The sequence below is a fragment of the Coloeus monedula genome, assembly GCF_965178545.1.
Source record: "Coloeus monedula genome assembly, chromosome: 4".
In the NCBI taxonomy this organism is placed as follows: Eukaryota; Metazoa; Chordata; class Aves; order Passeriformes; family Corvidae; genus Coloeus; species Coloeus monedula.
The window spans coordinates 20,349,418-20,371,487 of NC_138784.1; the positions used below are offsets into that span (position 1 = coordinate 20,349,418).

Sequence of the window (22,070 nt, forward strand, 5' to 3'; positions counted from 1 at the left end):
TCACTTTTTCGGCCTCTGTCTGCGTGTGCATACGTGTCTGCATGTTACAGAGAAGGACGCAGAGAGCAATCTGTCCGGCTGAATTTAGAAAGTTATAGATGTTCTCATCAGCCCCATGCAATGCAGCAGAGATTCCTTCCAAAAGCCAAGGGAGCAGAGGCTGCAGACAACAGATGTGAAGGGTTTCCCATAACTGTCAATTTTCAAAGTGTTTGCATTGAAAAGAGAGGAGGTGCTATTTTGATTGATATTTCAGCCGCAGTATATAAAGCAGAGGAATTCTTCTTACCCTCTGCTTGTCACACTGATCTCACACACTCTCCGCTGGACTTGGGGCTACTACTGGCTGCATCTGAAAGGCTGAAACTCTCTGGGAATAAAGAATCCTTGTAACAATGCCGGAACCCACCAAGAAAGATGGTAAGCATGGCAGAACATTACCTGAGCACTTCTTAAATACAGGAATGATGAGTACGCACACACACCAAACACCTTTTAGACCAGATATCAGCCACAAATAATATTGAGAACAATAGCCATGTAACATCACTAAATCATTAGAGATCACCGATCTTTTTAGATTAAGAAACTACCTTCAGGCAGGGCTATAGCACAAACTGTTTAAGACAATAAACTATGACTTTGAATGGATATTGAGAAGCTACTTGATTGGGCAAATGCTGTATTCATTTTTTAAAAACTACAGGATTTCTCTAGTGCAATTTGTGGTTTCCCTCTTCTAAGCTATCTAAACTCTGGAAAAGAGGGAATAAGCATTTCTTATGATTTAAAGAGTCAGGACATTGATATGTTTTTTGTGCAGCTTTCTAATAGTTGTTGAATGGGAAGAATGTGCTTATGAAACAGTTTCAAGGTTCTGATGAAAATATATTCTGTAGATCTGATGCATAAGTGAAGAATATAGTGAGTTATTCTGTACAGCTTGAACTGGAATGATTCATTCTGGCACATTACAGAAATTACTATTTTATGTTTCAGAAGGATAGCTAAAGTCAGTAATACTGGTCCCTTCTGTGATGCTCTTAAGCTCATAGCAAAGAAACTGAGTGTGTAGTCTGCTACTGAGACATGGAATTGTCCATTGGAGGCTGAGGAAAAAGGTGAAAAATATTCAGGGTCTATTATTTAATATTTTTTTAAAAGCTAATATTTATTTTTCTACTGCTTTGAAAATTTAAGCTAAATAAGCTTCTTCTGTTTACATTATTTCTATAGCCCTTCCTGTATTTTTCTTTCAAATCTGTAAGTTTTGGTAAGAATTTTTGATGGTTATTTTTTGACATTGATTATATAAAGAGCTTTTGCAAAGCCATGATATGCAGCCTCTATATGCTTTTCAAATATTGGTGAAGGAAAGCTATACACACAGCCTCCCTAATGCATTCCCATATGCAAAACGGAATTTAATCTTTAAGGTATGGAAAGTATAGAAGTCATCAATTAACATTTATTTCCCATCAATTCTGAAAGACCTCCTGAAAGGCCAATGTGTGTAGCTTGAAAAGGCACATTTGATTTAACACTGACTTATCAATAGCATTGGCTTTTTACAAGTTTGCAAACATTTTACAAGGGTTTTTTTAAAATATTTTCTGATTTTAGGGAAGGCAGGAGCAGAGCAACTGTCATGAACATTACTCATTTTTGGTACCTTCTTCAGCTGGGGACACATGAAAACTAAACTTCTTGCACTACTGAGTCTTAAGCAACTAGTGTTGACAGACCAGTGTGATCACTTTACTTACTGGCCCTCCTCAGTGCTCGAGGACAATGATAGATGAAGTAGCCTTCTGAAAATAGCTACACCAAGTGCACGTATTAATACAAGAGCCTAATCCTCCATATCAAACCTAGAGCCAAGCCCCTTCTAGAGTGTCTTATTTGTAATTCAAATTATTTACACATGTATTAAGTGTCCTTTTTATTTGATCTGTTATTTGAATGGGTATTATACACTTTAATCAGAATACATTCTGTGTCTGTCAGCTCAAAAAAAACCCAACCCTAAAATATTTGTGCACTTTCAAAAGTTATGCGCTTTGAAGAAAATTAGTTTGGAGGCTCATGTTTCTTATTCTGTTTAAAATTAGATTGTTTCAAAGATGTTCTTACAATGAAGTGATTACAAATGCAGCTCCATGGTTGTGTTACAAAATAAGTTTAGCAGCTCTGAACAACATTATATTGTTGGTGGGACAAATGTGATTTTTGATGAGTCAATATTCAGGACCTAAACCATGCTGAAGCATTCTGCCTTAAGAGGGCTAGAATTCACAAGTAGTAGTGAGCTCTGGAGAAGTGATACAGTTGGGTTGTACACTGGTTGGTCCTTGTTGCACTCAGTTTATTTGCAGCCACGAGATCAGGGGAGTAGCAGGTTTATATTATCGTACTTCAGGGAGTAGCTGCTTCCTGAAGATGTTTTGTTGATCAAGACTTTGCCTGAGCTTTTGGCAGCACTTGTATTGTAAGTGTGAGCACCTACTGTATCAGTGGCAGGAGAATTTGGTACCAGTAATAGTGCAATACTGCTACTCATGCAAGCTCCACTCATACCAGCTCTACCAGTAAGAATTCAAAACCTCACATGTTCATCCAATGCCTGTTCTCATGGTAATTTCCAAGGCATCAAGGGCTGAAGGAAATTAATCAGTGAAGGTGAACCTCAGACTGACTAATTCTGGAGATTACCACTGGAAGGATTCTCTGAGAAACCTTTGGTGAGCTTGTTGGAGGACTACAATAGAAAACAAAGTGGGGAAAAAAGAGGCTTAAGGTTTCTGCATCACATGGGCACCTAAACAGTGTTCTTCTGACATTTCCAACAGAAGCAACCTACTTGAATTATCCCATACTCCTCATTTGCATAGGCCCTGCAAATTAAAAACAGCACACACAAGCAAGTAGTGAGAAATCAGAAACTGGCTAACACTTGAACATTAAGAAAATCTCAGCTTTGTGCGGTTTTTGTCACTACAGTCTCCGAAGTATGTAACTTAATTTTTCAGAGGCAGTGCTATAACAAGCTCCCAGGTTGTTTTTTCAGGCCAAATGCTCTTTGAGCTATTTTAAGATTATTAGATTAACAAAGTGAGAAAATTCCTGACTTGGTGACAGTGTAGCCTCACAAAGCACTCTTAACAAATAGGATCACCAAATTAAACACACCACTCAGTTTAGAGAAGGTTGCTGGAGACCTTCAGCCTGATGGAATTTGTCACTGTAGAAACAGGCTTCCATGACCAATTATTTAAGGCCTTTATGGTACTCCTAAAAGTCAAGTCCTGCATATAAGATCAGATGTAGCTTCTTTGTAGATGGTCATGGTGTTGTAGAACAGTTTTTTCCTACCTGCCTCAAAATATATGTGCAAGGTGAAGTTTGCATCAATGGGTTAACTGATCCCAGTTAGTGACTAGGGTGTGACTGAGTTGCCAAAGACCTTAACCAGTGCATTTAATTTTAACAGCCTTTAGCTTTCCTGGTGACTAATAAAATAACCCTCCCTCACATAATTACTTCCTGCAATTTATTGCAATCACTCAGTCAATCTTTCCTCTCCCCCCTTTCCTTTAACCAATACTCATAATAAGAGCTGCTCATTAATTAGGTGCCCTCTTAAGCTGTCACAGGCCATGGCATTTGGATACGCTTTTGTAAAAGTGCCAAGTCTCTCAAGAGCAACCTTTTCAAACTATTTGTGGGCATCATCCCACAGGGACAGGTGCAAGTCTGTTCCCAGTAGGCAGCTCTGTAAATTTGCCTTATTTACTCTCCCCAATCTAGGAAATAACTCATGGCCATGAGTTAAGCAACCATTCCAAATTTTGAGCCACAGCATTTATTGACTGTCTGCCAACTTCATTTTCCAAGTGTTTGCAAGCTCTGCTTGAATGATGCTGCCTGGAGCACCCACATTTTGGCAAGGAATCAAAATTAAAATCAATGTGTGTCTACTTTAGACAGAGTTTGAGTAAAATTTTATTCAATCTACAAATAGCATAGATGTAAAAGTTGTGAAGAAAACTGGTTGCATATACTGTCTGTTAGGAGAAAAATCTGTAAAACATGAAGCAATTTGTGAAAGGAGGTAAACAGACATAAATACCAGTGCAGACTGCTTTGGAGATATAGTAACACTGCTCCCCATGAAGACACCCAGTGGAAACAGCCTTTACTTCTATTTGCTTTTAAAGATAATTAGTTTCGTTTCATTGTGAGATTTTTTTCTATCCTTATATTTGCATTATATTTACAATATTCTAAATAATATGACTGTCTGGTGTATCAAGATAACAGTCACTGTCAAACAAGTCACTTAGACATATAAATCATATAAGTAGAACTGTAGATCAGCATTCCAATGAGAAAATAATCTAGGCATGAAGGTTGATTAAGAGCTTAATAATGTCAGATTTCTTTTAATATCATATTTTCAAGGCTAGACAATTTCTCATAGATGAAAAAAGAAGCTGAGTGGGAATTCTGCTTTACTATACAGATTTGGCTTGTGACAAAATTAAAACTGCTGATGAAAAGTTTTCCTGAAAGTTCAAGATCCCAGCATGTGAACATTTTACAACATTGTTTAGTGCTTTCCACGCAGAAGACTGGACCTGTATAACCATTTTATATGGCACCACACTGGGTAGTGCAGCTGCTCTCTCCTTGCTGCATAGTGATGCAAAAGAAAAGCATACAGACTTCCATCTTCTGCCATCATCTTTGCTCCTCTGCAGAACTGTGGAATGTATTCCCATTATTTTTAACTTCCTTCAGTCTCAGAGCCAAACTGCACTCAAAGTCAGGTCCATATGTATCTTTTGCAAGCTCTGTATTCAAAATGCAGGTAAATGAGTTTTGGTGGATGATGAAAGACTGAAACCCTAACTCCTAATCTTATTTTCCCTCTCAATTCTTTAGAAAGTTTCTCTTCAACACCTGTAGCTAATAAATTTTAAGCCCTCCTCAAATGGAAAACAAACTTACGCCTCACTGTTGTTATCAGATCTGTGAGGGTGGGCTGCGCTCCCGTCCCGCGCCCCACGGAGCAGCTCCTCCTGCACAGATTGTGTTGCACACTGGGAACTGAGTTGTTCTTAGATTGCCTTTGCCCTTCCATCGCTAACTTCCAAGTGTTGCTCCCACACTTCCTTCTGAGATACCAGAGCATCTCAGATTTATTCTTTGACTTTCTGCCTCCATTGTTGCTAAGTTTCTGACAACTTTTTCAATCAAATTAATTTGACTGAAAATTCACCATGATTTATCTTTGTGCTTTTATGTTTTGGTTTTTTATAGTGTTAAGTTGAAGACACTACTTTTTTTCTTATACAGTGCATTGACTTTATTTTAATACTGCCGTAGGAGGGTAATGCAAGATTGATGTGGCTTACTTGCTGTTGTTCTTACTTGAGTTGAAAAGCTTGTCCACCCTGTGTGAAAAACAGTGCATCTGTGCACAAGAATAAAATGTTTAATATGGTCACACTAAAATGAAAACCTCATTGAGTTTAGGAGGAAAGCAGGGAACAGTCTTTCAGCAGATAAAAGAGTGCTTTGTACTTGGCAAAACTGAATTTAGCAAATGCTGCCTTTGTGCCTCCCTGTACTGCACCTGTTGGGAAGATAAATAAAGGCCAACCCAGTTCTTTCCCCTCATACCTCCTAAATATATCACTTTAAGAGAGCTCTAAAAAAACCAACAATGCTACAGTACTCTTCTCTTCCATGAAAAACTGAATGAATTTTTTCATATTAATTTCAGGGGTCTACCAAACAATGTGGTTGCATAACCGAACAATGGCGCAGAGATCTGGGGGGACTTCAGTTCTGAAAACATTTGTAGCTGCCCAACACATCAACAGTCCTTGGAAAATAAGTCATGGAATGTATTTCATGTTTCATCAGGGGACATCCAGAGTGTTCCTTAAAGGGGAACAGCAAATCAAGTTTGAAAATAAATTAGCTGGGGAAATTTCCCTTGGGATAGGGATGAATACTAGGCTCATCATTCATGGGAATGCAGAGATTCCAGTAAATTAGAGGTCCTAATTTAATAATTGCTCTAGAATGAAAAAAAACCCCAATTTTCTTATTCAGACACTAATGTGACTTTGCCCTGAGTGTAAAAATCTGTAAAATGAAGGACAAGTGGATAGGATTGTTAACTTCAGTTGTAGTTAGAGTTTTCTCAGTCCCACCACAAGCAGTTTTATTTCTCGAGTCTGAGGAACTGTGTGACTGAGCCCCTTCTTGTCCCACCCAGCTCTCTCTGCTCTGTCACAAATTTCTGAAGATTCCAAACAAAGGTTTCTCTTTTTCACTGCTGTTAGAAAATCAATAGTTGAAGCTATTTTTCCATCATTCCATCATCGTTCACTTTATGACACCAGGAGGTTTTGTTCTTTCACTTTGAAGAGTTGCTGGTGTTTTAAGCATTAGGGACAAGAGGAATTGACTGAGATTAATGTCCATGTTAGTTCCTTGAAAATGTTGGTAACTTTGCATCTTTGTAAAGATCCAAATGGTCTTTACACTGTCACAGAAGATCTCTGGGTTAGGAACCAGATACCCAACTGGAAGCATGTGCCAGTGAACTCGGTGTTCTTGCTCCCAGTGGAGTCAGGGTCAGACACTCATTAAAGTCAGAGGTCCGCTGCTACTCAGCTGACCCAGCAGTTGCCTAAACATAGGTGCCTCACTGCCACATAAGATGCCCTGGGATACACAGAATACCCATCTTGGGCTGGCAGATAGGACTCAGGACCTGTGGGAGGCCTGCAACGCCATAGAACAGCAGCTAGAAAATAGATGGCCATCCTACAGGATCTGTGTGTCCTTCATCACCTATGTGTATGAAAATCGAGTCGTAAACAGCTATTTCACAGTGAATAAAAATCTGATTCCATTGATTATAATGGCAGCTTGGACTCCCACTGCACATCATAGACACATTCATGTGCCTCCCTTTTTCTGAGCACCTTAGCAGTAAGTCTGCTGGGCTACTCTACAGTTTGTTCAATTGCTGTTTAAGGATTTTCTTCAGTGAGTAGTTTTGTAAGAAGACAAGGAGAGACCTACATTCCATTATTATTTGCATGTGATACTCAGATGCTCTTCCCCAATAAATAAGGGAGCACATTAGGCCCAGATTTCCTTGAGCAGAGTGCACCCTTCTGTAGTCTATAATCTGCTTCGTGCTTTGATAAAAATAAAATAATACCAATGAAGAAAGGTTCTACTGCCACTCTTTTGTTATTTTGGAGAATCTGATGCTTTTACTTGTTTTATTTTCATAAGAAGGCATCAATATCCCTGAGTGCATGGCTGAGTGTTTAAATCAACTCAGCATTAAATTTTTGCTTTCCTTCAATGAGAGGGAACAGAAAGTTGCATTCCTGTTCAAATCAATAATAATTCATCTTCTTCCTTTTTATACAAGCTTACTCTCACTTCCTCCAGCAGCTTCATGCTGTTAGATGAATGACTGGTTACATCAGTGATATTTGTACCTATGAACAAAAAGCACTTTTAATGTTAAATAACACAGTGTTTCTGAATATGCTACAAAGTGTCAACAAAACACATGTAGGAAACTCCAAGAATTCCTGTTTCTGGAACTTTCTAGCTTGTTTGGTGTCGTCTTAGCTCCTAGAGCTCACTGAACCAGCAGATGTTCAGCCAAGGTGAAGCAGCTTAGAGAAGAGAGTGAATTAGAGTAAGAATCCAGTTCTGTGTCCAACAGGACTTGATGTCCTAGGAAGCCATTCTAGCAAGCATGCTTTGATGAAAGATTCAGTTAATCTTCACCAATTCCTGGGATGCTGGAAGGACAGAAAGTTACTCTAGATTCAAGAAGTCTGAAGATAAATTTCTGCTCAGAAACCTCTCAGACCCTGAAATATGCAGCCTACACCAAAGGGAGTGATTTCTCTTTGACTTCTCTCACCCATTTTCTGTGCCTGTATTGCTATCAGCATCTCCACAGAGGAGTCACTGGGACATAGACTAAGGTGATACAGGATGCCTTACACCCACATGGCTTAGAACAGCCTCTTCTGAAGACCAATCACACCCATAACCCTCTCTGCTGGTTGGCTAAGTGTCTTTATGTGTATTTTCAGTTCAAAGTGACAAAATAACCTGTGGTCTCTGCTGCAGTTAGCCATGGTGGTGTTAGATGTCATAATACTGAGACACTGCATGCCCTGCTCTCTCCTTGTGCTAGATGGAGGTTAATTCAGGACATTAGACCTCCTGCAATAATGTTGAAGGGTTGCTGAACAGAAAGTCAAGTATGACAGAGTCTCAGGAAAGTGCAAAAATTTAAAAAAAGCCACCATCTTAAAAATTGCTTCATGAAGAGAAGTTTGCCACAGAGTTGTTTCTTTCAGGAAAGGCCGTCACCAATATGACAACTTGTAGGTCAGCCAGTGCAAGTGTTTTCCAGAAGGTGGGAGCATGGTTGGGTAACTCATTTCAGAGTTTAGAGCCCCTCCACATGCCCCCTCCATGTTTCCAAAAGTGTACAGACCGTGCAGCAAGAAGGAAATCCTGCTGTATTCTTGCAACAATGGAACATGAACAAGACAGTCATTGCTCTCCCTTCCTTCCCCGGAGATTAGGAAATAGTTCTTACATAATTTGCTCTCCCTGGCCCTGTTACTAATTGAAAATAGTGTGTGATCTACTTCCTAGGGCAGTTGTCCTTATATGTGATGGCTCCAGCAAGTTATTTTGATCAGATGATTATTACAAAAAGTTCTGTTCTAATTTAATTCTCTGTAGGATCAAATGGTAGTTTTAGGAAGCATCTGAAAGCATTGTTCAGTAGCAGCATGATGCTTCCTGAGACGGATCTGTATTAAAATACATTCATCATGTCTTTGCAACCCCAGAATAACTTCCTAATTTTGGTCATATGTGCCAAGGGTAGGCTGCAGTCAGGCACAGATATAGATGAAGATTCCCTTCTCCTACAGATTTCAGCTTATAGATCTTACCTCTGTGTATTTAGACTTTAATTGCAGAGATGTTTGCTCTATATATTGACAGGATGGAACATGATAGGCAGTGATTGAGCAAAAGCAACTCACACCAGAGCACAATTACTTTTTTCTTAAAAGGGAGTCATCCTTTGCTCAGCCAGCCTGCAAATCTGGTCCAAAAGCCTATTCCAGATTTTTCCTTCTCTCAAAGCCCTGAAGTTGTGACAAAACTAAACTGAATACAAATGCAGCTAAAACTGAAAGAGACCCCAACTGAAAAGTTTATTGCCTACATTGGTGGGAGAGGTCTTACTCCTTGATACTCACCTACTGCAGTGTGCTGGTGGACTAGAAAGAGCAGTAAAACAGTTGCTGAACAGCTGTTGAATTCCAACTTTCAGGTATTTTTGTGTTTATTTTCATAGCTCTCTGCCACGAGATCTTTTTGGTGGAAAAGAAATGCACCAGTTATGGCCTCTAGTTCCAACAGTTCTAGAAGGAAGAAAATCTTCCTTTTATCAGTCTGAGCTGATTGTGTGTGTGTAGTAGGAACTTTCACTGTTTTCTGAAGTGAAATGAAACGTCTAACCATTTGCACACCTCAATGTACATAGTATTGCATTTCCATCCTTTTTCAACAGCTTTCTTCATTTCCAGTGCCACTAAATCATTGTTCCTACAAAAATTGCAGCAAACACTTATTCCTGGTGGTGTGGAGAATATCTGTGGTTTGAGATATCTAGGAATGACCACATGAGAAATGCCATGCAGATGGAGTAATTTATAGACTAATAGCTTCTGGGTCTCATCCTGTGATGCTCATGTAGGTAGAGATATACATATGTACACTGCAGCACATTTGGTATGTTGTGTTTTTATAAGAACATGGTATCTAGGTCAAAAACCTTATTTTAGACCCAAAGAAGAGTGTAATTCCAATGGAGACTGTGGCTGCCACTCCCCCACAGATGCAGTCTTCAGTGAAGGCACAGAGGGTCAGATGCCTGATGACATTTTTTCCATGGCATTCCCTCCAGCCTTACTAATCTTTCATCTAAGCTTTCCTTAGCCCTATTTTTAAAGGGGAAATCTGACCTCTGTCCTGTGCCCCTTTTTCTTTGCCCTTGTTTTGCATTTCCATGTTTTGCAATGAAGTTTTCTCTCTTACCCGACAGCTCAGCTTTTTTAGCTGGAGAGGAACCATATGCCGTGAGCTGTGACTGTAATTCACAACAGCATCTTAAATGCATTTTGCTGTCAGGCTTTGTAAGAGCTTTCTTTCATGCATATCACTTACTGATTTACTGATGCAAACCCCCACAGCTTGTCTGCAAACATCCTGCTGTGTGCAAACGTTCTCTAAAGGCAGAGATAAGTGTCTTGGGATTTTTTAAAGTGAATGCATACAATTCTCACAGTTATCTTCATTGATGCAGGATGAGATCGAGAGGTAGAAAACGTTAACAGTGGTAACATGGAAGGATGTTTGTAATTCCATATGTGAACAGCCACAAAGGGACATATATGATTTCATGTAGATCTCCTAAATTTCCACCTACAGAAAGAGTCCTTTCTTTCCACACATGCAAAACACTCCTAAAGGTTTCCCAGCACAAGGCTGAATCCCAGGAATATCTGAACAATGATAAATATTTACATACAAAAAAGTTTACAAATAGAGAGAACTCCTTAACAGAAATCTCAATAAAGAAGTAAGTTTCTGAGTTTCAGGGCAATTTCTGATTCTTTCTGTGTTCCCTATCAGCAATACTGCAACTCTGATACAAAGCTTTCCTGTATTGCCAGTTCGGGTTTTTTTTAAATTCTTCTCCAAACTTAATTACAAGTCCACTTTGCTTGGCATGTACTGGGACATTGAAAGGCACAAAAAGTAGTAGACACTGAATTTTGTAGTCTGTAAGTTTGAGTTACAGTAAGTAAGTTTAGTTTTAGCAAACTAAAAAGTGGATTCTACTACCCTCTTTTTCATCGAGTGAGATGTATTCCACAAGTCTGATGACTGAAAATCAGCATTGGGTAGAAAATTCAGGGTGAAGTAAGTAATGGGTTATTAGTGATTAACTACTTGGAACAATCCCCAATCACGTAGGCGCCTGACAGCCCCGAGCCTGGGCTCCTGTTACAATCCCATTCTGTAAGACACTGCCTCTCAAGAGGAGGCTGAAGGCTGAAATGCAGATGACAGGAGAGTGCTCTTATCTGAAGGAAGTCTAAGACTCTTCCTTCTTGAAAAGATCACAGAGTAACAGATTATCTGTCACCCACTGTCAAATAGAGTTTAGCAAATGTTTTTCTTATTTGGTATTTGGATATGGTTGTGACAATGTTTAGACCCAGTTGTAGCATATATTACTCCGACAAAGAGCTGATAACAAGCTGATATATTCAGTCCTTGGCAAATCCCATCATGTGAATGTCTGGTTTTGCCCTGACATCAAAAAAAAGTTTGGGATCAAAAATAATGGAATGGGAATACCAATGGGATTTCATTTTAAATAATTGAAATGTTTTCATCTGAATTTAAGTGAAAATGAAACCCATCAGCATGTCTCAAATGTTTCCTTGGGACTGACTGAAAGAAGACAGATTGCATGAATTCATGCCACCATGGCCTTATGCTGATGCCATCGTTTTCCCTGAGTCAATCTCCCTGTGTGGAATGATTTCCCACTCTCTGCACACAACCACATGACTCTCAGGATTACTCTGAATGCACTGAACATCAGGAGACAGTCATTTGTGGAACTCACTACGATTATGCAGAGCATCAGGTCCATACTGTGATTTCCATAAAACAATACTGCAAATGATTTTCTTAATTCAGAGTGAAATATTACAGAACAGCTCAGCAAAACAACTGTGTTGTGTTTTGGGTTGAGCAAGACTAAAGACATTTTTCCAAACTGGCAAATGTTTCCTGAGCTGGTCAGGAAATTATCTGGCAATCTGAAAGGAAGTTCACTACTGGTTAAGTACTCGTCTCCTGAAAGAAATGACCTTTCAACTTTATTGCTGGCTTTTATCCTATAATTAGAAGTGCAACTGCCATTGAAAATAAATTGTTAAATTTGAAGAATAGATTACTGTCATTCCTGAGCAGCAGTTCTGTGGTTTATGAAGTTTTTTATGTGATAACCTTGTCTACTTTATTACCTTTTGAAGCTTTCAGAAAGGATGTTAGCATTAGTCACTGTACTTCTATCTCTGGTAGTACACTGTGGTGTCTTTTGCTTTCAATTTGCCCTTGGGAATCTCTTGAGATAAATGAAAATATTTGTTTCTAGAAAAAAATTATTAACAAACTATTGGAAGGAGGGATAGGAAACTGAGAACAAAGTCTAGGTATTGTCATACTTTTTAATATGGGATCAGACTAGTCTGATGAGTGAAATTGATTTTGATACATATGTATTGAAGGTGAATTAGGATTGGGTTATTTAAAAGAAGAAATTTATTTTGGTACGTACATATCAAAGGTGAATTAGGTTTGGGTTATTTAAAAGAAGAATTTCTCGTGGCTGGAGTAGGAGCAGAAAGAAAGAAACCCAAACTACACCGAGCTCCTGCATTTTGTGTTTACTCAGTGCAGTTCCTGAGCATCGGAACTAACCTGGCTCGCTGTGGCTGGGCTGTCCTACGTCCCTGCGGATACTAAAGGGCTGAATTTCCCCTGGGAGCCGGATCCCTGGTTTTTCCCGGAGGCAGGAATCAGATCGCCCCCTGCGGGGCAGGAGCGGGGACAACGCCGAGCCCAGCCGCAGGTGGAGGGGGGATTGATTCCCTTCACAGACCTCAACGAGGCATTTTAAATGCAAAAAGGAGGAGTAAATACTGGGCTGTGGTACGGGGCAAGAGGCTCTGCAAAGCTCCTGCCTCCAGCCCCTCCAGGAGCCTGTGCCGTCTCTTGAAACTAAGAAGAGCAAGGGCTTTCAGGTATGGCACTGCTGGAGTAAATCTGTGAGGTTCACAGTCCGGCTCACGTGTTTCAGGACTGCTTTTTGTTGTTGTTGTTGGTTTTACATGTAAAAATAGGAGCGTTGCTTCTGTCCTTCAGACATAAGCACCCATCTTGTTGGCGATATTTCCACAGCCAGCTTTCTCCTTTCTGTTTAACCAGAGCCAGAATTGTGTAGTGCATCATGTGAAGCAGGGTTAAAGAATGGCTCAGATGACTGAAACAGGTAGGTGAGGAACACAGAATGTCAGGAGCTGTGAATCATTTCAGACTCACATTAAGCTAGTGGTATACAGAGATGGTGCCATAATAGAGGAAAATTTGAGTCCCTCTATCATTTGTAGGAAGAAGCTGATTCTGTGTGGGATTTCCACCATTTTCACTGCACGTTTTAGGAGGAAAATGCATACTAGGAGCTTCTTTCAGTAACAGTTTTTTTCAACAACCTCATTGTAGAACAATTTTTGCAGTGACATTTCAAAGTAGAATGTTTTTATTTCCAAACATGGAAATAAAATTTAACACATCAAGATGTGGAATAAAAGGTAAATCAATGTCACACTGAATAGTCTCAGGCTCTGCAAGTACAGTTGTGCTGACAAAGTGTTCTCATGAAGGTGTAGTAATGATGGTAAACTGAATTACCTGAGTACAAGTCACACTGGTAAACACTGTAACACATTTCAGTGAAATCCTATTGTTTGGTAAGTGGTTAACAAGCAAAACTTTACCTACCTGATTTTGCAGGATAGATAGCATCACAAAATTTTAGTCTTGGAAGTTAAAAAAACCCCACAAGTTGGGATTTTTGGTTTGGTATGGTTTTAATGATGAAATAAATTAGAAAACTGTGATTGTGAAAAACTCAGTGGAAAAAGATTTAGTCAAAAAATTTCTATGACATTTGGCACTCAAATTGTAGTCTGTTCAGTGTGAGGTACCAGCATAGATACCCATTTTTTCTCTCAGCTGTACAAGTGCTCAGGAACTAACATTTATGGATTGTTTTCTTTGATATAAGGTAAGAGAAGAAAGATATTATGGAAATAGAACAGAATTCAATTACTCCATCCTGGTGCCTTGTGGACTGAGTAGGCTAAAAATGAGTTTAAGAATGCAGGGGAACTTGATAACTTTACCTATCTGTCTTAAATACTGTCAATGCTTTCAGCCCTCAAGTCAGGGAACATTCTTACACTTAGCCTGTGATGGTTTGATTGGCTCCGGTGGCCGATGAAATCCTTTATATGGAAGGATTATATGCTGGGACTAGTTATTATCCTCGGGCATTTTGGGTTTTTTTGAATTTTAATCATATGCAAAACTAAATTTTTAAGCAAACTCTTTATTAATTTTACTTTTTCTTCAGTCCCCACATAAAGATGCATCACTGGACTGTGACACTTTTAGCTGCTGGAATATAAAATAATTTCCTCTTCAGTGAAGATGCTGATTTGTTCACTTTGTTGCAATAAGAGGGAGTATTTAACATGTTGTTTTCACCTTTAAACTGTCACAAGTCAAACCCAGCAGTTTATCTGTCCAATCCATCACAACAAGTGGAAACAGAAACTAGAAATACATTATGAATGTATCAGTTTGGCTCTATCACACTGCTGGCCACAATAACAAACATCTGACCACCAGAGCGCCAATAAGCCACCAGAGCTTATTTACTTCAGTCCTTTAGAACAACTTTTGCTTTCAGGACTTAGGACCAATGTCTGTTTAGAACAGTTTCTGTAGGTATATTTTAAAAACAACATAAAAAATGTCCATGGAAATTCATAAAAAGTGGTAATGATTTCAGCTGGTATTGTAGTTCCTTGCTGCTGCTCAGATTGGGAATTGTCTGTGGAAGTTGCACACAAATCAGATTATTTCTCAGTGGAGAACAGGCTCATGAGGCACCAGGCAGATTCTGTGTACATGACTGTGCTCTGTGTTTCGCAGAATGATAAACATTGGTCTCTTTTCTTTGAATAAGAGTTGTATTTACTTCAGTTTAAGTCCAATTGAATGCACTTTTATTGATTATAAGTGACTTTGAACCTAGCCCTCTTCCAGCTCTTTTAGTCTGGGATCTGCTAACTGTACTGTTTCCCAATGAAATGTTCCTGATGTTCTGGCAATCTCTCTAGTTTGTTGAGTAAATTCCTGCCTTCCAAAAGGTGAGGCTATGGCTTTTACCCACATCACTGATGCCACTGTTATCTGAGTGAACTCATCCACAAAAAAGAGTCCAACCATTTTGAGCCATTTCTTTTCTTTGGAGCACCTTTTTTTCTGGATATAAGGAATGAAAGGAATAAGTTTTACTGCTTTTGTCTGGTCTGGAAATGAGGTCTGTCAAGCAACCATTCCACATCTTAAGTCCTTCCCTGCCAACCTATTTCAGTGGAGCATCTATCCCAGGAGAAAGCCTTGCGCCACAAGGACAGTCCTTGTGTCTTACCGGGGCCAGGCAGAGGGGACAATCCTTACACATGACAACTGCACTGGGGCTGAGATGAGCCCTGCTCTCTCCCCAAACCAGCATTTTGTCTATTTTTGACTGACTAGCAGAGTCAGCACTTTAGGAATGCCTACGTAATAGCTATATTGGTCTGATCCCTCGAGGCTATGTCCACAAGATTAATGCACCTACTTAAATTTGACACAAGTTGACAGAGACAGGTCTTTGTGACAAAAAGCATTAAGTGACTATCCTCATGTTGTTTGACATATGAAAGTCTCTTTAATATGTTGCTGTTGCAGACAGATATCATACCTGTGTCTGTGATGGTGCAACCATAGTCCTGCTTTCCTTCCCAGGTAAAAGGGGGATAGATAAATCCTTTGCTCAGACTGGGTGAGATCTTGAATCTCTTGGCTGTTCTTTGCTGGATTGTAACTGATCTGTATATAACTGCAAGGAGAAATGAATGCAGGAGACTTTCCTCCTCCTTCCTGTGAATGTTCCAGCCCAATGACGATGAAATGCTATCTTTAGTCTTTCTGCAAGCCCTGATTTAATGCTCAAGGTCATTTCCTTTACTTACCTAAGGAAAAAAACCCAAAAAACCACCCACTACTCATTTTCCAAAATGATTGAAAGTTCTTAAGCCTTAAGCCTACCCAAAATAAAGCTGGTCATGAGAACAGAGTTGAAGGATGGAGAGTTATCCAGCCAGACCTCATTCCCAGTATATTTGCTGACAGGTTGTAGTTCTTGAACGGTCCGAACTGCAGGACTTCAGGATACTTTGCTTTCAGCACAGCAGTAGAGTAGGACCTGGAGACTGTTTTAGAACAATCATCATGCCACATTATGATTACACTCCAGTGTGAAAAGTAATATATGTGATGTCAGGGAGTTTCTATGCTTGGCGCTGTCAGAGAAGCCAGTGGAAGTGGGAATCCAGAGCCCTCGAGGACTGGCCACCACGCTCAAACTGACATCCATAGGTCAGTTCCCTGCCAAAGCTTCTTCTGGCTGTTGCAGGTTGGATGCCAGTGCAACCAGACCTAAAATGGAGTTGAAATTTTAAATAATGACAGCTTCAATTTAACATGGTTCTTAAGCATTTCCATAACTTTAGTGCATCAGTTCATCTCATGCAACTTTTTAAAGCTTCGTTATCTATATGCATAGCAAAAGATTTTAAGTCTTATTTTATCTGAAAAACTGAACATAGTAAATGCGAAAAAAGAGACAGAAAACTCTTGGTAATGGGTCAAGTTGCATCTCCTGCTGATTTTCAAGTGTGCATGAGAGCGTATATAATTATAAATTACAAATAAAAATGTCTTGGCTCTAAGTGCTCATATCCTGTGTCAGACTGGATCCTGAATGCATCTCATGACATGGCTGAGGCATGAAAGCATTTCTGGAGATATTATCTAAGTGACAGTTGTGCTTTCATTTTATTTGCTAACTGCACTTAATACACTATTTTTTCTGAGTAGCCATGTAGAGAGGACTGCTAAGTTTTTTCCTATTCTTGCTGTAGAATCACATATAGCCAGTTAATTCCTACTCTTGCTGTAGAATTACGTATAACCTGATGCATTGCCAGTTTCACAACCAATGATTAAACCAAGGTCTGTGTTTAGCATGACACAACCCTCTGAAGTGCAACATTCTCAGTTTCTCAAATAAAGAACTGCAATGAAGAGACCTTTTGTTTCAGAGACTCTGAAGTAGAAGTTAACTTTAGTTGTTCTGTAGACGGTGCACTTGACATTATGGTGTCAATTCAGTGGTAACTAGACCTTCAGCAGCCTCTCTTCCCTTTAGCTCAAGAGGCATCATTGCAACCCAGTGAACTGCACTTCTCCAAAGAGATTGAGGACTGCATGCTGGAGACCTTCTCCACCAGCAGCCCCCCTGACAATGCCTGGACAGAGCACCATATTAGGCAACAGGCCACAGGGAATGGCATCTGGGGACTCCAGGGAGCATGCCTCCTAGGGAAGGAGCACAACCAGAAGCTGCTGGTTGAGTGTGCAGAGCCCTGTCCTGGCTGACAAGCCTGTTGCAGAGGTCAGCCAGAGAGGGCTATCATTCTTTGGGGAGGTGGAAACTACTCGGAGCTATTAATGGTTTTTTTCCTGGCTGTCCTCAGGAATGGAACTGTAAGCCAGGCATGACCATGAAAGGGGTTGCACATGGCCAGAAGATTATGCTGAAGTATCTCCCATGTCTCTGCCACCCCCAGCGCCTGGAACTCTCCCTGTTTCTTTTTTCTTCCCACATTATACCTCAGGTCTCTCGTTTGAGATCCGTTCTTGCCTTGGTTTTCTTAGCAACAGCTTGAACAGTCTTGAATTATGGTTTAGGAAACAAACCACTGACTTCTTGGTCTGACTTCAGTCATCATCCCATCACAGAATAGCTGAGGTTGGAAAGGACCTTTGGAGATAGTCTAGTCCCTGTTCTGCTAGGAACAGGGTCCAATAGCATAGGTTGCCTAGGAGAGTGCTCAGGTTTTGAATGTCTCCTTTTGTTGTCTGCATGCATGAGATGAAGTTTAGACCATTTTAATAGTGTTTCAGGTCTGGTGTGTGCCATAGACTTTGGCTAACATCTGTGCTGGCTATGGCAGGACTTTTAAGATGTGTGATTGCTGACCAGCAGTGCACTGTTGGTGAAGCCAGGGAATACCTCTCAAAAGGAAAGAAAAATTCAAGGCAAGTCCCTCAAAAGTCTCATAAGCTTTTCATCTGAGAGTGGAAAGTGCTTTATTTGTTGAGTTTTCAATTATAAATTTGTAACTCTTACTGGTGAGCCAGGGAGGATTTTCTAATCCAGTGTTCATAAGAGCACTCCCTGTTTCTATTATATTTCACAAGGAAAACTATACAATCAATAATTTTCTGTTATTACTTTTCCATCCAAGAAACATACTTCCATGCCACAGCGATGTCTCAGCGGAATATTTTACTCTCAGTGGAAACAGTGAGAAATGTCATGGTAGCAAAGCAAATAGGTTCCAAGACATACTCTGTGGTGCAATTTTTATGTTTTCATATGAAAAATTTTCATCTTTTTCTAGGCTTCAAAACAAAACTTAGTATGTCAGTAATTAGACCAGAAAAAATAAATTGCTATGAACCTAAGTAAAGATATTTTATTATTTTCACACTCTGTGTGTCAGTCTTTAATACACTTCCTTCCATTCTGTGTGATGGGTGCCGTGATCAGAACGTATAACACAAGCCCTTTCCTTGTAGCAAGGGATTCTCTTTGGAACCTCTACAAGGATTTGCTGTTGTATCTGTGTATGTGACTGGTAGTTCCTAAACCATATCAAATCCACACAGTCAGCTTAAAATTACATTTGCATTAAAAATATCCCTCCCTTTTAAGCATTAAATGGATTTATTAAGAATGAGAATTATGTTTTAGCTGTACTTAGAACTGAGTGTAAAGGAATAGCCTTACCAGCATTTATGTGTGACAGAAATTAAAATTTTGTTTCCTCAATCTGACCTGAGGTGGGGTCCCAAAGGTTAATGCTCGTAACATGACAAAGGTCAGTAAGAGCCATCTACTGTTACAGTTCAGCATTTCAACCTTTTAAATCTTTGCTTGTTATAAGTAGTTAAACTGTAAATCAATGCACTAGTACCAATAAATATTGCTGTTTTCAATGCATCTAGACTCCTAAAGCTTTTAAATGTTGAAAATAAGCTTCCTTTTCTGTTTTAAAAATATATTTTAGCCAGTCAATTTGTTCAATCACTGGAAGGGCTGCTGAGCACTGGAACAGGCTGCCTGGAGAACTGGAGTCAGCATCCCTGGAGGAATTTAAAAGATATGTGGATGTGGTGCTTGGAGATGTGGTTTAGTGGTGACTTGGCAGTGCTGGGTTAGTGGTTGGACTCAATGATCTTAGAGACCTTTTCCAACCTAAAAGATTCTATGTTCTCCACACTAAACAAGTTCACTAACCTCTCTTTGCAGAACAAGAGCTTTAGATCTCTGACCTTGCCACTCTGAAGCTGTCACATTGCATGCGTGAAAGCAAAATAAATTTCATAACTGCATTCAAATATTGAAGAACTCAAAGTCAACAAATGTATACCAAATGTATGAAAAAGATTTGCTTGGATTTGAAGCTCAATGTCTGTCTTCTTTCCTTATTTTTCAGAAACTGAAAATGAAAGTGCACCGCCACCTCCAGGTTAGTGTAAAAAATGCTAATTTGAGCTGTGGCACTAAGAACAGTTGCATGAGACTAGATACTGCATAGCTGTAGTATGGTTTGTGCTCATTGTCCCTTTGAAGGTAAGAGGACAGCAAGAGAATTTAAAAAAGCCTGCCCAAGTAAGATATTCTCACTTCACCTTGCCTGAATACTGATATTTCAGGCTCAGTTTTTGTTTGCGAGTGACTAGCTGTTTGCTTAATATTGTGCATGTCCTTCAGGATACAGGTAAATGATGGCTGCTTAAATTCTGTGGCTAAATGGTGCTGTTCTCTTTGATGCTGGACAGCATCTAATTACCAAAATATTTCCTTTCATTTTGCCTCAAAGGTACACTGTGAGTAAAGTTGACAGAATCAAGCATGATATTCATTTCACTTACTTTTAGTCCTTTGAAAATTATGTATCCCATCTAAGTAGTTCACCAGTGCTCCGCCTCTGACCAGCAGAGTACATCCTCCATCATCCAATGGGCATTTCCCAGATAACCTATCTAAAATGTCACTAGATATCTCTATGCAGGCAATTGCCCTGAGGGGTCTGATTGTCTAGAATGGAGTGGCTGAGTTCCAGGAAGCCAAAGTTAGGTGAGGTGAAACTCATTCATCAGGCTGAGGGCTTCAGGTAAAGCTGAAGCTCTGCAAAGCACAAGGGTTCTCTTTAGTGGGAGCTGGAAAGGCAGGCAAGCCTTTGCCTTGTGCCATTGAGTAACTTGAATTATATTCTCAGATAATGGTTAATACATATATCTACAATATGCATGTCTAATTTAACCATTTGGTGAGTTTAGTTCTCTGTATAGCAACCTCAACAGCAATTCCAAACAGAACAAATATTCTCACTACAAGTGTTAAATTTGCTTTTACTTACAGTCTTGCTAACGGGCATTTCATGAGGCTGATTCAAGATGTCTTTGTTCCAACAATATACTCTTTCCTTAAAAAATGACAAAGGTAGTAGTATCAATTGCCAGGAGGAGTTTCATGGTTAAATTATCCACATACTATTTTTATGTGATGAACTCTTTCATATTGCATACATTTGTAAGGAAAGTTAACTGGTATTTAATTAATGATATTCTAGTGAACCATTAAATTTGTACTGTTAATATTAAACTAATTAATTTCACCCTTAGGGTCTTACCTGATATACTTTGTACTGGAATTCATGTTTTTAATCAGTCTTAACTTTCAAGAAGAACTGAAATGAGAAACAACTTTTTGTACACAGAAAGGAATAGGATCTTTGAAGCATTACCTTAAAAATATCTATTAACAATTTCAAATAATTAACTTCTTCACTTCTATTTAAAAACACAGAATTAAATGCAAAATCACTTTTGTAATCTCTTTTCTTTTGTCCTTACCTGGTTTTCTTCTGAAAAATGAGTAGGGTGTCATTAGGCCTTTATGGTTAGGCACACACCAAACTGGGATATTTCTAAGCTGCAAGTGTCAGTCACTTCTAGCTTCCTTCTGCCTGACTCAAGATGCTGTCATCTTGGATTACCAAGTGCTAATACACAAAGAGGGAAGTTGGTTTCAAGATTCCAAATTTTATAACTTATAAATATTTTATTGGACATAATCAAGCACCTTGAACTGCACCAGGAAATTTTTGAGAAGTCATTGTGAGAGTTCCTTCCAGATCTTGATGTCAAGCCACAAGTGTGGAACACTTTGGCTGATGAAGTTTTCAAATGGGATGTAGACATGCTACCATCTGCCAAGAATAGTGAAATCTCCTATCCCAGTTCCTACTGGGAAAATGAAGTGTTACTGTGGCAAAAGTCCCATTAAAAAGGAACAGGTTTGACCATTTGGCCAAGATGGAGAACCTGACAACTGGAGCTTGGGAATTTAGGGAATCCAGACAGAAGGATCCAAGAGTCTGTCACACTACCAGAACGTGGATTTTCCTATTAAGTTTCAGGCTTAATTTTCATAGTTACTGTGGCTGCACACATGTCAACAAGAAATCAGGATAATCAGAGAATCAGCTGGCTCTTGCAGATGTTTCCTCCATGGAACTAAAATTATCCTAACTCCATCCTGACAATGTTACTCTATTGACCATCACCCAAACCCGTGTTCTGTCAGGCAGTTGACAGGTAAGTTTGCCACAGAAAGCCATAGTTCACAGGCAATAGAATATTGACTGTTTATACCTTGAAGACAGCACAATTCATGTGATTTGACAAGATTCTAGATTACTTTGTATGCAAATTGAATGAGGTAGGAAACAAAAAGGAATAGGAATCCTATCAAATCCTGAAATAGAGAATATGTGGAAATCAAATTTTGTTCAATATGTGGAAATCAAAATTTTGTTCAAAGCACAGTCCAAGTTTTCTCATACATATGAGGCCAAAAATAATTCACATTCACCTGC

The 22,070-nt window shown here is 39.4% G+C and overlaps 1 protein-coding gene across 1 annotated transcript in view; it reads left to right on the forward strand.

The window, feature by feature from the left end:
• Positions 1–395: 395 nt before the first annotated feature.
• Positions 396–22,070, forward strand: part of MYBPC1 (myosin binding protein C1) — a gene marked incomplete at both ends in the record, with an annotated part of 74,250 nt that continues 52,575 nt past the window's right edge. Inside the window, 2 exons of the mRNA XM_082281176.1 lie at positions 396–420; positions 19,623–19,655. Coding sequence (XP_082137302.1) covers positions 396–420; positions 19,623–19,655 — 58 coding nt within the window. The remainder of the gene's footprint in view (positions 421–19,622; positions 19,656–22,070) is intronic.